The sequence below is a fragment of the Onychostruthus taczanowskii genome, unplaced genomic scaffold, assembly GCF_017590055.1.
Source record: "Onychostruthus taczanowskii isolate IOZ18803 unplaced genomic scaffold, ASM1759005v1 scaffold1, whole genome shotgun sequence".
In the NCBI taxonomy this organism is placed as follows: domain Eukaryota; kingdom Metazoa; phylum Chordata; class Aves; order Passeriformes; family Passeridae; genus Onychostruthus; species Onychostruthus taczanowskii.
In genome coordinates this window covers 5,225,532-5,242,460 of record NW_024496525.1, presented here as the reverse complement: position 1 = coordinate 5,242,460, position 16,929 = coordinate 5,225,532, and the positions used below count along the sequence as shown (strand labels likewise).

At 35.1% G+C, this 16,929-nt stretch overlaps 1 protein-coding gene across 5 annotated transcripts in view; it reads left to right on the top strand.

Annotated features, from left to right (window-relative positions):
* UBR1 (ubiquitin protein ligase E3 component n-recognin 1) overlaps positions 1 to 16,929 on the top strand; it is a 61,255-nt gene that overhangs the window by 32,362 nt on the left and 11,964 nt on the right. For 3 of the 5 annotated variants that reach the window (XM_041400298.1, XM_041400214.1, XM_041400558.1), the window contains 13 exons: positions 125 to 279; positions 1,183 to 1,282; positions 2,923 to 3,032; positions 3,669 to 3,758; positions 5,294 to 5,481; positions 5,598 to 5,803; positions 8,084 to 8,177; positions 10,448 to 10,600; positions 10,943 to 11,040; positions 11,619 to 11,712; positions 13,088 to 13,236; positions 16,290 to 16,345; positions 16,654 to 16,750. In XM_041400298.1, coding sequence (XP_041256232.1) covers positions 125 to 279; positions 1,183 to 1,282; positions 2,923 to 3,032; positions 3,669 to 3,758; positions 5,294 to 5,481; positions 5,598 to 5,803; positions 8,084 to 8,177; positions 10,448 to 10,600; positions 10,943 to 11,040; positions 11,619 to 11,712; positions 13,088 to 13,236; positions 16,290 to 16,345; positions 16,654 to 16,750 — 1,590 coding nt within the window. The remainder of the gene's footprint in view (positions 1 to 124; positions 280 to 1,182; positions 1,283 to 2,922; positions 3,033 to 3,668; positions 3,759 to 5,293; positions 5,482 to 5,597; positions 5,804 to 8,083; positions 8,178 to 10,447; positions 10,601 to 10,942; positions 11,041 to 11,618; positions 11,713 to 13,087; positions 13,237 to 16,289; positions 16,346 to 16,653; positions 16,751 to 16,929) is intronic. The other 2 variants (XM_041400471.1, XM_041400381.1) reach the window with 1 other exon arrangement.

Genomic DNA, 16,929 nt, shown 5'->3' with positions numbered 1-16,929 from the left:
TGGGCCCACAATTGTGTTTGAGCATGGTTTTACTCATTTAAAGATCCAGTTTTTCTTTCACTGAAATAATTAAGTTGTGTGTGGGATGTCAGTTCATTGATGTGTTTGCACATCTGTTTCCTAGCATTGCCACCACCTCCTCCTCCAGACTTCAGTCCTGCATTCAGCAACGTGGTGAGGATTCTGAACTGCGACGTTATGATGCACATCCTGCGCACCCTTCTGCAGAGGGCAGTGGAACTGGAAACCCACTTGTGGACTGAGGCAATGATCCAAATGGTATGGTTAGCCTTGGTCATCTTCTGATGGTCATTCCTGTGCTGACTGCTTTATGAGAAGAGCAAAATATGTAAAGATTAACTTGGAATGATTTTGTCCACAAACCTGTTTTTATAAGTCTTACTGGCAAAGAAAATATTTTTATTATTAATTATCTATCTCTGCTGTAAAATAGAAACATGATACATAATAGTATTAAAGTTTTCTATTTTACTTTCCTCCTTATGTTGCCTCATTACTGAAGCTGTTTCAATATGTAATTCTCCCTGCCTCATATTTTTCTTGAAACTTCACAATTAAGTAACTGTTTGATAATTGGAATTCCTTCATTTTTTGAGCTGCAGAGTCTCCAAATACATAAATGTCTTTGGGGCCTCAGTCATGAAATAATAGAATTTTTGTAAGTATTTAAACGTTTAATTTTACTGCAGTGGCTTGAGTCTTTTAAAACATTGTTGAAATGTTCTTTGGAGGCGTTTTTTTGTTTGTTTGTTTTAGCGGGGTTGTTTTTTTAATATTTATAGAATTAGGATTGAAATTACAGACAGTCTGAATTAATCAACTTTGTTAGAGCGTATAGATTGTTTAATTGCCTTGCCAAGCCTGCTAATCTTTGGATTATGGAATTAGCCAAGTACAGATTTTGTATCAGCAGGACAAGATTTCACGTATTACTAATACAAAAGCATGTGCAAGCTGATGAATTTTAGTGCAACTAATATGCAGTAAATTTACATTGTGCTTTTTTTTTATTTCACCTTCCATGTATGATCTCTGTATTTTCATGTGTTTTGTCATTATATAATCAATATATAATACAGAACTGTATTAAACATTCTAATTTGATATGCCAGTTTTCCATATCTTAAACATTGAATGAGACTTACTATTCTATTTTTTCAGGTGCTTCATCTCCTTTCTTTAGGGTTACTAGAAGAGAAGCAGCAGTTACAGAAATCTCCTGAAGAAGAAGTAACCTTTGATTTTTATCACAAAGCAACACGTATGTTTCATTTTCTTTAAAGCATGGACTAAACTAGACTAACTTGATTGTGTAAGGACTCAAACTAGAAGAAATTATTCAGTGATTTAGTCAAAAAGAATTTATTTTATGCTTTATATTTAAAACCTGGTAATTTAATTTTTTTTTTTTAATAATTAAGAAACCAGGTTTGGACTAGCTTCCTCTGTTCCCAGTTGTCATGTGGGTTGAAGAGGATATGTGCTTCTCTTCCTGGGAAATAAATGAAAAGTAGTTGTACTGTTACATAACTGAAAATGGTTGTTCCTTCACAAGAGCAGCATTGAAATGGAAACTAAGAACTCTTTGAAAAATGGCAGTGGATTTAAGTGAACTGTGTCCATCTTTGGTTCTTTTGAGCTGTACAATTACTTATTTACCTGCAAGTTAGTTAGTCTTTTACTGTGGTAATGAAAATAGAAACAGAACTTAGTGGCTGTGGAATGTACCCTTTTCTTTTTCAAATCTTGAGCATTTCTTAATATTGCATTCAGGAATAATCTTCCATCTTCTCTAGAGTTTCTGCTTCACTGTGTAAAAATAAATTTTAAAAATCCATTATCAAGCTAAACATAACTTTGTGAGATGCAACAGAGATAAGAATTGTGAAGTAAAATCATAGAATCATAGAACTGTTAGTATTGGAAAATAACTTTAAGATCATTGAGTTCAAATGTTAAGTCAGCACTGCCAAGTGCACCACTAAACCATGTTCTTAAACATCATATCTATGTATCTTTCAAATACCTTCTACAAGAATAAATACATAAAACTACTGAAGTCCCTTTATTTAGTTTTTGAAAAATGTTGTGTTTGAAAAGCACTCCCAATGCACTTTATTTTTTAATTTTTTCTTATTGTTGAGAAAGAAGTATCATACTGAAAGTGTGTCCATTTAAGAAGCTTCTTGTTAACTATAGGAATACAATAGAAGTAGTAATTCTAACTGACATGCTAGAGAATGCTTTGGTAGCTTTAGTTTTACATAAACAGAAAAACCAAAGCCCCATTTATGTGAAAGGGATGCAAAAATAATATTTTTGTAACAAAGCTCTTACAGAGGCACAATTCATTAAAAGACAGTTTCGTTAGCAATGTATTCGTGTCCCTACTAAAAATGTAAATTAATTCTGTATGGCAAGTGCTGCAAAAGAAATATCATTGAAGAGAATGGTCTCCATTTTAAAGCATTCTTGTGTTAGAGAAGAGCCTAGAATACTATGGATTCTCAAAAAGTTATGAGGAAGGAAATAATTACTGGAATTACAATAGCTTTTGTGATTAGAAGTAAACATATACACACTAAGCTGTTAGCAAACATAGGTAAACTCTGAAGAGCTTTACTGCTTCCCCCTGAAGTGAAAGGTGATTCTTTTTTCAGCAGACATTAAGCAAAGATTTTCTAAAGCAGAAATAATTGATCTACAAGGGGATAAATTATATTATATATATAACTGTAAGTGTTCAAGAAAATATCAGAAATGTAAGTAGACAGTTTGTGTTCATGTATGTGTATTATGTAATTAGCAATATTTTAAGGCATGTCCATGGTTATAAGAAGATTAAAATGTTAGGTGTTCATTTTCCCCTGAAGGCCCTTTTCTGTTTTTCACTTTGTAAAGGAATGGGAAGCTCAGCCTTGAATGCTGTGAACGTGTTAATGCTTCTGGAGAAATTGAAGAGAGTTCCCCAGTTAGAGGCACAGAAGGATACAGTCAATTGGATACTGCAGGTACACAAAGGAGAGATGAGTACAATCTGATTTCAGTAGTGTAGAAAGCTAATATGAAAGATGTTATGATTCCTACATATAATCCATTGCTGCAATGATTTCTTGAGAAGTTTAATCTATCTGTTGCACCATTGTACTTGCTACTTGTACTATGAAGTACTGGATCAATTATTGCTTGGGCAACTCATTCCAGTAATGACATTTTTACACATATTCCTCATATATCTGTTGCAAAATAACAGCAAATAATGAGTGAGGCAGTGTTCTGGAGTGCACAGGGAGTCTTGGTGCTTCTGTTATTTAGGAGTTTTGAGTGGTTTAATCCATATGAAAATCTGAAAGAAATGTGAAATAAAATTCCAAGAGTTTTAATCCTATCTATCACAGAATGGATTGAGTTGGAAGGGACCTTTAAAATGATGCAGCTCAAAGCCCCTGCCATAGGTAGGGACACCTTCCAATAGACCAGATTGCCTACAACCTGATCCAATCTGGACTTGAGCATTTTCAGCATCCACAAATTCTCTGGGCAGGCTGTTGCAGTGCTTATATGTTGTAACATGCAAATGTATTAATCTGTATTGTTATAAGAGACAAGTTGTGTTTTATTTTTAACATCTAAGTCTCTGTTTTTAGATGTTTGACATGGTGAAGAGATTGAGAGAAAAGTCTAGTTTGGCAACAGTAGGAGCTACATCAGGCTCAGAAGCTACAAAAGGTGATGAGGTAATGATAAAAATAAAGCTTCAGTAGAAGCCTTGTATTTAATGTTTTGAATAGCTATTTTCAGTGATGTATCTAAATTTAGCATTGCCTAAAATGATGATTTTTCAAAACTGATTTCTGATATGTTGTCTACGGCTAGGATTTAGTTTCCAAGAATAATATTTTTAGTAAGTGAAATCTGTGCTAAACATGTTTCACGGAATTATTAGCAGCTGTTGTGAGTTTTAGCTGTAGTTCTGAGTTAAGTGAAGCAATTGAGGGGTCTGAAGGGAGTAATTTGTGCTCATCTTTCCATTTCTTGTCTTTTTGAATTGACTGCCTTTTCTTTATGCTGTCATTGCACAATAATTAGAAATACAAATCAAATTTAGATGATGTCTTGTAATTTATGTTCTCTATCAAGAGGTTAATGAGCCTTAAGTAATTATTCTGGCTGTCAGTCTCTTTGCCCTTCCCTCAAAATAACTTCTGAATCCAGTGGTCAAATGACGCAGTGAAATGGAGATTTCAAAGATTACTTCAGTCCTAAGGAGTGATTGTGTTTTCAACTGGCATTTGAACAGAAAAGAAGAATCTAATTACCCTTAGGCAGTAGGTGAAGACAGACCAGTTTGCTCTTAGACATTTTGTTTGGCCTCAGCTTGCTGCCAAGGAATCTGCTGGCTGGCCATTGCACGCCTGGTTCTAAACTTACCACGCAGCATATGCCGTGTTTCTTTTTTGAGGCAGGTGTCATATGAGATTTGGTAAGGTATCAAACAAAATACAGAAGTCCCTAAGAAATTAATCTCTTACAGTTCTGCTTGTGGAGTAAGTTGTTTGATTTTCCTGGAAAAGTGATAGTACTGTGAATGGAAACCTGATGTATAATGTTGTATTTGTTTGTCTCGTAAGTAATGGGATGGGAAGAGTTAGGTTCTGTATGTTTTAATAAAGTCTACCTGTGTTTTTTGAATTCTGAATTTCTAAAGCATAGAAATACTTTATGTTTTTTGAAAATATGATACAAGAGTAAATGTTGGAAGAACAATAGTTTTCCAGTGTACCATAAAGAATAATGAAAATACAATACACAGATGTATAAAATGCTGACACATTTGTTGTGTTATGGATAGGCAGTTCAAGATAAAATTTTCTTCAGTTTCTGTAAGGGAGATACTGAATACTCAGGGTTTCACTTATGGGGAGAATAACAGAACTGCGGACAAAACTTTGATGTACACCTCAGTAAAATTACTTAAGAACAGACAAATAACTAATTGAAATGACGTAGGGATTATTGATCTTATCTTTGGGCTGGGGATTGTAGTAGTGACCTTTTGTAGAACATAAAAGTCCTGTGTTAGTTAATGAACTGTCAACATGTAAAGATTTGAGCTCTATTTCTATTTCAGATAGCAGTTAACTTTTTCCCCCATTAAAATGTCAGCTAAAGAATTTGATGTCAGTGGTTAGAATGCCTATAATGGGGAAAGAGTCTTCTCATTTTTTGATGTTCTTAGTTGCCTGTGATTTCTTTATTCTCTTACTGTAAGACACAGAGCACTCAGGATAAAGAGAAAGCTGAGCGGAAGAGAAAGGCAGAAGCAGCGAGGTTGCACCGTCAGAAGATAATGGCCCAGATGTCTGCCTTGCAGAGGAATTTCATTGAAACCCACAAGCTCCTTTATGAAAACACACTGGAGACCCAGGGGAAAGATGATGCTACTATGGAAGAAGAAAGGTAAGAGAAAACAGACATACTTGTAGTCTGTGACCTTGTTAGATGTCAGGAAGAACTCAGTTCATTTAGAAAATCCAGCTGGTTATTTTATATCTGTGTCACTTCTGGTCTTACAGCACCTCTTCAGCAATTGATTCCTCCAGAATTGCTTTGGGTCCCAAACGAGGTCCCTCTGTTGCTGAGAAGGAAGTTTTGACCTGTATTCTTTGTCAGGAGGAGCAGGAAGTAAAGTTGGAAAGTGCTGCCATGGTATTATCTGCCTGTGTGCAGAAGTCAACTGCCTTAACTCAGAATAGGAGCAGAATTCTTGAACTCTCAGGAGGTATGTGATTTTTCTTCTCTTAGTCTACAAGCAGTTCTGTACCTGGACCTCAAACTCTTTCAGCCATCTAAACTCTTTTGTTTGGTCAGGTTGCTAAATGGCTTACTGTACTTAAGAAAAATGTGTGCCAACTTTTCAATTGCTTTAAAATCCATTTATAACTTAAATAAGTACATGAAGATTTAGGTTTGTTGTTGAGGGAAATCAGAAAATGCTTTGCTCTCACAAGACTTAATAAAAGATGTTGATGTAGTGGGAGTAGTTAGTTTGAAGAAAAGCTAAGACTGTTCACAGTTCCTGTTTATTCAAGTACAGGTGCAAATTTTCCCAATATGGAGGAAATAAATGAACGTTATCAGAGGCCAATATGCCAACTTGAAAAGGGTTAGCGTGTTTGTTTTGGTTTGGGTTTTTTTTCCCCTTATATGTCCAGGAAATAATAAAAACAACAATATAAAGAATGATAAAAATCTAAAAAAGGATCATATGATATCATCTGATGAGTGAACAAAAAACTGAATACAAGAAAGTTACACAGTCACAAGAGTTACGTTTGTGTAATAGCATATTGGTAGCAGGGAACACAAAGCCAAGCAGAATTTCTTTTGTAAGTAGCAGCTGACTAAACATGGTGGAAATTTTGGTCTGTTACTTAAGGAAAAGAAGAAAATAAATACAAGGATATGGGAGAACCTAAGTACTCACTGACATTTTTGTTCTGTTTTTGAAAAAGGAAGTTAGTAATATTTCAAGAAAGATGGTATCACAACTTGTAGTTTAAATTTCTTTCTTACTTTCAGATGTGGGTGTGGTTTTTTGTGGTTTGTGGTCAGCTACAGAGCAAAATGGATGCCATGTCTTTTTTATTGACACTACTATGTAGAAAATAGCTTCAAATTATGTTTGTGCAGTTCATTATTCCTACTCTAGTTTAGAAGTAAACTCTTGATTGTTACCAGAGGAAAGATCATAATTTTTTCATATTTTTCCATGGTATTACCCCATGTTTTATCATGGTTAAAAACCTTTTCCAGGTTGTTTCACTAATAAGATATTTTGTGTTTTCTCCTCTGGATCATTAATAAGTACTGAATTGTCCTGGGCCTAGGACAAACTCCTACAGAATCCTGCTTGGTCCATTTTTCTTTATCTCAAACTACTTAATGGCATTTTTGAGCCAGTCATATAGAATTTTTGTCTAGGTCATGTACTAATGGCATTTTGTTTTTCTGTGGTACTCTGAAGTACTGATGAAGTCCTATGCTCTTGTAGTCAGATACACTTTTAAATTTTCTGTAGTGACATGTTGGCCTATTGAAATGATTGAAAAAAGAAGGGAATGGAGTTCCTTTTTCTGAAGCTGTTTTGGGCATTGTTTATAGTACTTATACCCTACTGCATGGTCCTCTGCTGCTCATCAGTTACAAGGAGTCCCGTAAGAACTTTTTTCTTGCAAGATCTAAATAAATGTAAAAATGCTTGTTCCCCCAGCAGAAGTGCAGATAGTGGCAATTGAGTGTTATGCCAAGGTTTATTTTCTTATTTCAGTCTCCATTTAACTTAGGGCAGCTTTAGCTGCTGTCAAACAGAACTATTTTCAGTACAATTTAGGTTCTTTTTTTTTCTTTCATTTTGTTAGATTCAAGTGTGTTCAAAATCATGAACAGTCCCCCAGATGAGGCATGGAGGACTGCTGTTGTTCAGTATGAGTTAGATATCTTCAGAGTAAAAGTGGGATCCCACTTTGTATGCACATACAACACAAGACATCAGTGTATTCTCATAATGTTTCAGTTGTTTAGAATTGTGCAAGATTACTAAAAGACAGACTTGATTTTTGTTATTCAGCAGTGCTTTTTGTGTCAGTGTTTGGAAAATGTATGGGATTAGTTGGAGTAATTATTCATCCTACTTGTCCTTAGTAGTTTCATTTTCATTTAAAAATAAAGTAAGACAGACATTAAAAACTTCAGTGACAGTGAATCCAACCACAGTTCCAGTACAGAAGCACCCTTTTTTCTTTCTAACCCATTTGAATGTTGGCATCTTTTTCTTTATATGGAGAACCTCCAGTAGTTTAAATGGGTACTCCTTGTCATTGCTCTGCTGCATGATTGGTCTGGAAAAGTTAGCCAAGTGGAGCTTTAATGTGACTGTGCAAACTGTAGGAAAATAAGATCTGAAGGTTTGTGTTCTGTGCATATTGTTGTTAATTTCTGTTCATACTGATGGGAAGTTACATTACGTTCATTCCATAATTTTTCTGCTGTGTGTTTCTAGATACACTAGATCCTCTCTTCATGCACCCTGACTTACCTTGTGGGACCCACACAGGGAGCTGTGGTCATGTAATGCATGCAGCCTGCTGGCAGAAGTAAGGATGTGTCTTTGCTGCCTTTTAATGGTTTTTAATGAATCTATTTTCCAAATCACCTTAAAAGTACACTGAAAGCAAAGTACAGTAAGTGGATATTTAATTAAAGGATTTGTACTCGTCTAAAAATGAACTATGGAACAAGAGATGTTTTGACTTGATGAAGATAATCATCATCAAAAGTTTTAGGGCCTTCTATGACCCAGAGAAGAATTTCTAAGGACTTATTAATTTATGCAAATATAAGCAATGAGGTAAAATTTGTCAAGAATAAGAAACCATATTGAGTAGGTTTACTTTGAGCAACAATACTGTGAAAGTCTGTCTCCAGGTCAATATGTAAAGGGTGAAACTGATCTATTCCAGTGAGTGTTTAGAAGAGATTCTAGCATCTAGATTAGAATATGAGGAATATGAGTGGTCAAATTTTGTGACTCCTCCCATATCAGGGAAGAAACTGTTAATGAAAAGTAAGGGTGAAGAATTGATGCAATTGCTGTAGACTTTATTGGATTTTTATTGTTCGGGGGACCCACGGTTCAGACCAAGTGTTTTGGATTTCAGTGCAACCTAGACAGTAAAAGACTAGGATTCCTAGCTTGTAGAATACAATCATCCTACATTTCACTCCACATAGGTGTAGCAAGTCTAAACTATATAAGCAGTGTGAGATAATAATAGAAATAATCCCACTGAAGTATTATCAACAGCTAAGAGGTGGGTCACGCAATCACAAACTAATCTTGTAATTCTCTTTCTACATGTGACATAATGTTATAAACAATCTCTTGAGGTTTGTTGTTTGTACTTGCACCATTTTACTTCAAAAAATCTTACTGAACTTCTGGTGTTTACCATTCACTGGTAAACGTCTAGTGTTTACCATTTTTACATTCTATATGTGTGTATAATGCTGTTTTTTACAATGAAACATCAGTACAGAATAAATAGGTGCACACACTTAAAATGAAACCCAAGTATGTTCCTTGAGTATAATACATCTGCTCTTGGCAGATCCATCTACATCTGCATAGATCTAACTAGTGCAACATTGGAGCTCAGTTCCTTTGCTCTTCTTGAAGAAAACATGACTTGCTGCATGGGTTAGTGGGATTAAAATGAACAACAGGCTCTTCACATATGGTATGGCACAGAAGGTTTCAGTATAGTCTTTTATTTTTAACATAACATTCTAACTTAGTAATTGTCTTCCAAACTATGCCTGCCATACCTTTCTGTGTGCAGCCTACAAGTGCTGGAAATACTCTAAAACAGATTAAGTTGAAATGAGTGGAATATCCTTGTATTGCCATGTGTGAGGAAGAGGAGTTGCTTGCAAAAACATGTGGGGAAAATCAATGTATGGGTTTTTGTTTATAACAAAATACTTCCCTAAGTGTTCTGTATTCATTAGAACTTCTTCAGATGCCCCTGCACATACACTTTCTCTTCTCACATAAATGGAATTTTGTGTTATTTAAGATATATAGAGCCAAAAAAAACCTCATTATCTTGGTGTGGAAGTAGATAATTTTGAACATTAGGACTGAATTTGTATCCAGAGAAGATTTAAATGTTTGATCTTTTTGTTCCCATAAATACCAGTGAGAAAGTAATGACATTTGAAGGCTTACTTGCATCCACTGATGGGACAAAAATTACAATGAAACCTGTAAAAAGATCATAGTTGTTTCTTATTTCCTTTTCTGTTGAAAATAGTTGAAATATGATGTTCTAATAGATATTATTCTCTCTTCCTGTTAAAAGAAGGCTACAGTTGCACTGTCTAGTCATGATACTCAGTAATTGCAATGAATAGCTGATTAATCATTTGTGAAATGTTACTAGTAGTGTTTCCTAAAATTAAATAACTGTATGTTCAATACCTGTTTCAAATTTACTATAGTGAGTTGCATATGAGAGTTATTAGATACAGTGCTTCATTATGTTGAAGATAAGAGGGAAGTTTAGAAAAATGTAAGGATGGCTTGTCTGCAAAATCTTAATGAAATTTATAAGGATAATATAAGCGAGGGAAACTTGCCATCATTTTCCCATTAGTGCTACACCATGTATTTTTGCATGAATTCATCTGTGTGCTCAAAGGTTTTATTCTTTTTCCATGCAAGCGTGTAGAAGAGTTACAGATCAAAGGAAAAGACTCTTTTGTTGACTTGGATAAGTGTTTGCTGTGTAATTATGCTTTGAACCTTTATGTTCATGTTGCATTTGAGCCATTCCACTTTCTCATTTCCTTTTTAATGTTGTAGGTACTTTGAAGCAATGCAGCTGAACTTCCGACAGCGTCTGCATGTTGAACAGATATTTGACTTGGAGAATGGAGAATATCTTTGTCCCCTTTGCAAATCTCTGTGCAATACTGTGATTCCTATCGTTCCATTGCAGGCTCAGAAAATAAACAGGTGAAATACCAGATTGGTTAACCTCTAATTAAAAAAAAAAAAAAAATGTTGGGGCTGGTCAGCTTTTCCGATTTTTGGAAGGAAAACTTAAAAAAAACCTCATCTGTATAAAATACTGCATATCTCCTTATTGATTGTTTAGCCAAATATACTTCTTTTGGCAGTAAATATTTTATTTTTTCTAAAACATTTTTGGGTTACCTATTCTTTGGAGCAGAAATCGAATGAGAAAGTACCTAGACCTGAGTTAATGTGTTTGGATCTAATTGTGCCCTCTGCTTTTTAAGTTAAGGTAGTTATTTGAGTGTTAAAGTAAAATCTGCTTTCTATTTTTCTTTTCAGTGAGGATGCAGAGGCAGTAGCTCAAATCCTGTCCCTAGCTAGGTGGCTGGAGATTGTCACAGCCAGGATATCAGGCTACAGTGTGAAAAATGCTAAAGGTTTGTTATTTAATTTTTAAGCTGTTCTGTAGGATAGACATCAGTGCATGTTTTAACTAGTACCAGCAGAAAACTACAGATAATATGTTTTGCTCTTAATCAATACAGTATCCAATAAAACTGGGGATAAAACTTACTGCCCTTTCTGGGTTGATACCTTGATTTCAGTGCCCTCACCAATTTTCTGGCTTTTGTTAAATTGTTTCCATCTTTCCTGTAGAAAAAAAAATAGATGTGCTTGGAGAGGATGCCAACAGACTATTACTCATGGTTAATAATCTTTTGTATGGACTGTGAGGTAGTAAAAAAGAGAACAACTGAATTATAAAGGACAAAATGAAAGTAGGTATGAGTATTTTGAAAACAGGAGGCACAGAGAGTCTACTGTTTCGGGGAACAGAGGCAAATGTTACTTAAAGGAGGAATAATGGAATATAGTCTTTTTGGTGAGGTGTGTTTGCAATTATTTTCAAATCAGTTTCAAATAAAAAGACTACTCTTTTTTTTGTTTTCAGCTGCTTAAAAAACCATAACAGCTTCTTTGCTTTTTAATTTGGATGTATGTTTTTTCCTGTTAGGAGAGAAACAAAGTCTTCCACCTTTCTCCTACAAGGGAACAGGAAATTCAGCTTTGGAATTTCATTCCATCCTTAGTTTTGGAGTTCAGTCCTCGTAAGTGTTACTAGCAGTGTTCTCTGCACTATATTAATTTTCCCTTCAGTATCTGATATACTTCATAATGTGTATATTCTTTGGTCTGACTAGGGGCTTACTTATTCTTTTCCATAAGCATTGACTGAAATTGGATCTGTGAGGAGCTAGGTGGACCTTTTGGTCAAATCCAGTCTGGTACTTCTTATGTTCTTGGTACAAAGCTAGAAGCCTGGAATCTTCTAATCTACAATTCCAATGATTTGGGTTACTTGCTGTGCCTCTAGGCATGTTATTTATTGTCTGCCTTAGTTTTTCTGCTGTGCATCTGTTTTGGGCATACATTTCACATGGTTTTGGACACAATAATGGAATGTTGATCACTTTGAGGAATAGGACTCTTGTCTGTTTCTATTCTAAATTAAACTCAATGCCAACATTGAGTTTATTTGAGACAGCAGTTAGTGATCATGTTCCACATTACTAATTTTAACACTAAGCATGTTCAATTCCAGTGGGCAAAAGCATTTGCCCACTAAAACAGAATGAATGGGTAGATGCTTTTCAAGTGAGCTCAGCTGTCCCTGATCTCTTTTTGGATCATGCTGTAAGTACTCTGCTGCTTCAGACTGACATCAAAGTTATGCAAAATACCCACGTGTATCTTTTATTTGTAGAAAAATAAAAAAAATGTTCTGTTGTCAGAAAGCTGAATCAAATTTTTTCTTGATAACTGATGTTCATGAGAAAGGTTCTGTAGTTTAAAGTTAAACAGTGTTGTTTAAGTGTGAACCTGGCTAAACCCCAGATTCTGTGATACAATTGTTTTGTCCATAAAGATATAGAGGATTAATATGAATGTCATATATTTCTGTTAGAAAGTCCTATGTATGACTTGGGAAAAACCCCACAAACCATTAAAACTGCTAAACACTTGTTTACATAAAACTACATTTACGTAACCTAACCTGATGTAATTTGAAAAGAGCTTAAGTGCTAAAAAATGTGTTTAAAAACACACTTGAAATGTCTTCCATTTTTAGTACCTAATTATTTTCGCTTCAGGACTTAAAATTACTTACAATATTTATTTTTGTTGTATTTTACTTTAAAATGTTTGCATTTTTCTAATGTGAATTATAATGTAACAGACAGAAATAATATCTTCCAGCCTGGCAGCTCTCAATCTCTCAATTTGTAAAGCTGTTTTTGTCAAGGTATTTGTTTACTACTGAAAACCAGGGATTTTTTTCATCTCTGTCCAGAAAAAGGGTCTTTGTTCTTTCATAAATAACTGTCCTGGTTTGGACTTAGGCTTTGATAGTGATTGATTAACCAGTAAGTAATTAACACTATTCATAATTGAGACTGAAATTTTCTCATCTTGGTTTTGCAGAGCCAAGTACTCAAGCAGTATCAAGGAGATGCTTGTTCTCTTTGCCACCACCATTTACAGAGTTGGGCTCAAAGTTGCTCCAAATGAAGCTGATTCCCGGATTCCTATGATGACCTGGAGCACTTGTGCTTTTACCATCCAGTGTATAGGTAAAGCATAATTTCAGTTTACTCCGTCTCATTAATTGAAAATGTTACAGTTGCTTGATTGTTTAATTTTGTACAGTGTGATTGTACAAATAATAGTTCTACATAAATGCAAGCCATATGTAATGGTATAGCAAATTAAATTATATACAATTGCATATATAATAACAGAATTATTACCTATAAACTAATATAAATAATAGGATGTTTTTCTTAGATAGTAGCTCATGAAATATGGTATGGAATGCCAACACTGAGTTTAATTTGAGACAGCAGTTAGTGATCATGTTCCACGTTACTAATTGTAACATTAAGCATGTTCAATTAATATTTTCAGGTTGCCAAAGATCATTGACCTGCAGGCATCTCCTATGCTAAATATCTAATAGCTATGAAATAGTACTCCCTGTCTCATTATTTGTTTTTGTCTGTATTCTTAAAGAATTTTTATGGGATTTGTAGAAGACAGTCTCTTGTATTCTGAAACTGCTAAGTAGGTACCTGGTAGAAAAAGAAACAAAAAAACCCACAAAAAAAACCCCAAACAAACAAACAAAAAAACCCAAAAAACAAAACCAAAACAAAAAACCAAAAAAAAACCAAACCCCAAAAAAACCCCCCAAAAAAACCCCACAAAAAACAAAAAAACCCCAAAAAAACCCCACCAAAAACAAACAAAAAAACCACAAACAAAAAACCAAAACAAAACACAAAACCAAAAAAAAAAAACCAACCAAAAAAACCCCCAAAAAACCTAAAACAAACAAACAAAAAAAACCCACCACAAAACAACCAAAATAACCCCAAAACAAAAACAAAAAAAAACCAACAAAAAACCAACCAAACATTCTCTGCCATGAATCTCTGAAAGCAAAAAAATTACCACAGAAATTATTTCATTGTTTGGGATAATGTATCTATTTATTTAATTTCATTTCTGTACTACATACACAATTAAGTTTGTGTAATGAACTTGAAGCTGTGGATAAATCTGCAGATGCTTCCAGGCAGGGAAAAGGGCAAGATCCAGGTCTAAAATGCATGATTAAGGGCTTGAGAGCTTAATTGTACATGTCCATACATGTGATTTGACAACTATACCAAGTGTTTCTTGATGAAGACGTTGAAGTACAAGTTTAGTCTGCCTTGAATCTCTGGTGGAGTATCAGGAGTTCAGAAGGTTTTTAGGTGGATTAGGAATATTCTGATATGGCAGAAATAGTCACAGAACTGATTGCATCTTTGGTGATGGATTCTGTATTTTCAAATAGGTTGAGAAAATACTGGGGGCCACCCACTTTATTAATATTACTGTACTTAATGCCTTGCAGGTTGGTTTTGTTTGATATATGGAAAAAGATATTGGTGGCTGTCAAGGAGGAGTTAGCCAGCAAGTGCATAAATGCAGTAACTGTTATCACAAGTCTGATATTGAAGGCCTGTGTTAGAAGAAAATTCAGGTACTCTTGAGGAGAAGAGTATAAAGCTAGAGGGACTACTGTGACAGTTTGACTTGGCCACACACTTCCTTGGAATCAGTTTTGTTTGCAAATAGAGCAGACTTCTGTGAAATTGTAAAGCAAAACTGCCTGTATAGCTTCAGTATACTGGTCTGGAGTCTAGTTGTAGTGCACTATTGAAACCATTTAATGGGCATATAGCCAAGGTGCCTAGACAAGGAACTTTAGAGGAACCTCTAGAGAAGGTTCAAAGCATCATTGACCCAAGGGATGTGAACTGGTATCCTTGCCAAAAGCCAGACTCCTGAAGAAAGAAACACACTCAAAACCTGCCAAAACCCCACAAAAAAAACCCCTCCAAATCAAAATCTCCCAATTAAATGAAATTTTAAAAATTCCAGATGTATTATATTTTCTTTTTTGGAGCCAGGTCTTATAAGCTCTCGAAAGAATATATAATACACCCAAGGATAGCTAAGCTGTTCTTGAGGGCATAAAATGAGCAGGATGACTTCTGCTGCAGTGTTAGAAACAAAAAGGTTTAATAAAAGGCAAAATAACAAACAGAAAAACCCGAGCCAGGTGCAGAGGTCTGCTCCTGGTAAAAACACCTCGCAGCAGCCCCTAGTTCCTTTGTTCTCTTCTTTTTCTACCTGATTGTTCAGGTGGGACTTTTTGGCTTCTATCCAATTGGATGCCCTTAAGTTTTTGGTGAAGTCCCCGAGGTCGTATGAGGTGGCTTTTTACCTAATCGTTGAGAGAAACTTCTGGGCTTCTTTCCTTTTCTGGGGGACAAAGGATAGTTTTGTCAGTCTGTCAGCAGGGGACACACTCCTACACAGGTGTACTGTTTCATCTCTGGAAAGTGACTGAAGTACACAAACATTTGAACTGATACCTTTTTACTCAACTGAATTAATTTCATTTCTTTTTTTTTTATCGGCTTATTTTTTCCTTATTATTCCTTTAGAACGAAAGCACTCAGGGAGGAAAGATGAGCTGTATTCCAACTTGGGAGTTTTGTTTTCAAAGTATTTCTGTTAAACTGTGGTCAAATGCAGTAGTGCAAATTTTGCCAGGTTGCCAAGGCACGTTGTGGCTGCCCCAACCCTGGCAGTGTTCAAGGCTGGATGAGGCAATGTGGTCTAGTTGAGGGTGTCCCTGCCCATGGCAGGGAACTGGGAATTAGATGATCTTTAGGGTCCATTTCAGCCCCTTAACATTCTGTGGTAAATATGAGGGTGAGATGGCTGCATAGCATCTCTGTAAATGTAACTTAATGGTTTTGAGCATTGCATAAGGGTAACTGAAAATTAATCTGAATCTGTAGAATGAATGTTTTGTCATTCATGTGAAGCAACGCTCCTTTAAATTCTTAGTTTGCAAAGTCTGAAAACTGAAAATTTTAAAATGGCTTATTGCAATAATTTATCTTGGAAATGATCAGCGCCATTTAAGACAGATTTTTTTTTAAGAGACTTCTGTTATAACAATGAGATTGACCTTTATAAAAGGGTGTATATAATAAGAATAAATTAATACTAGGTTGTGTAGAAAAAAAAAAACAACTTAATATTTTCTGTGTTTAATTTTAAGAAAACCTCTTGGAAACAGAGGGCAAGCCTTTATTTGGATCCCTACAAAATAGACAGGTATGGATGAGTAAGATATGCAATATATTTTAAATAAAAAAGGTGATTTATAATATACATGCATCTATAAACCTGTTGAAATGGCTAACATCGAGAACATTCTCTGTTGAGGGATATCTCTCAATGTTTGGATTCATAGCAAAAAGAGTACTTTGAAAGAATAATGTTTGCTTATATATGGATGTTCATATTAAATTAATTTATAAATGTCTTTTATGTTTATGTAGAAGTAGATATGCTTTTACAGTTCTATGTCACTATTATATTTAGCCTTTTTTCCCATTCAATCCTTTTCTCTTGTGCTCTAGCACAGTGGCCTTAAAGCATTAGTGCAGTTTGCAGCTGCTCAGAGGACAACATCTCCACAGGTCCTGATTCAAAAACATCTGATTCGTCTTCTAGGAGGTACTGTATTCCTTTTATTTACTGCCTCTTGTGTTGTGGAAGTTTCTCTTCCAAACTGGCACACAGGTTAGCACAGCATAGAAGCAAGGGTTGGAGTACTTGACAGCAGTGCTCACTTCAGTTGCCTGAAATTATAGGGTGTAGATTGAACTCACCCCAGATTACCCAGAGCTACAGAT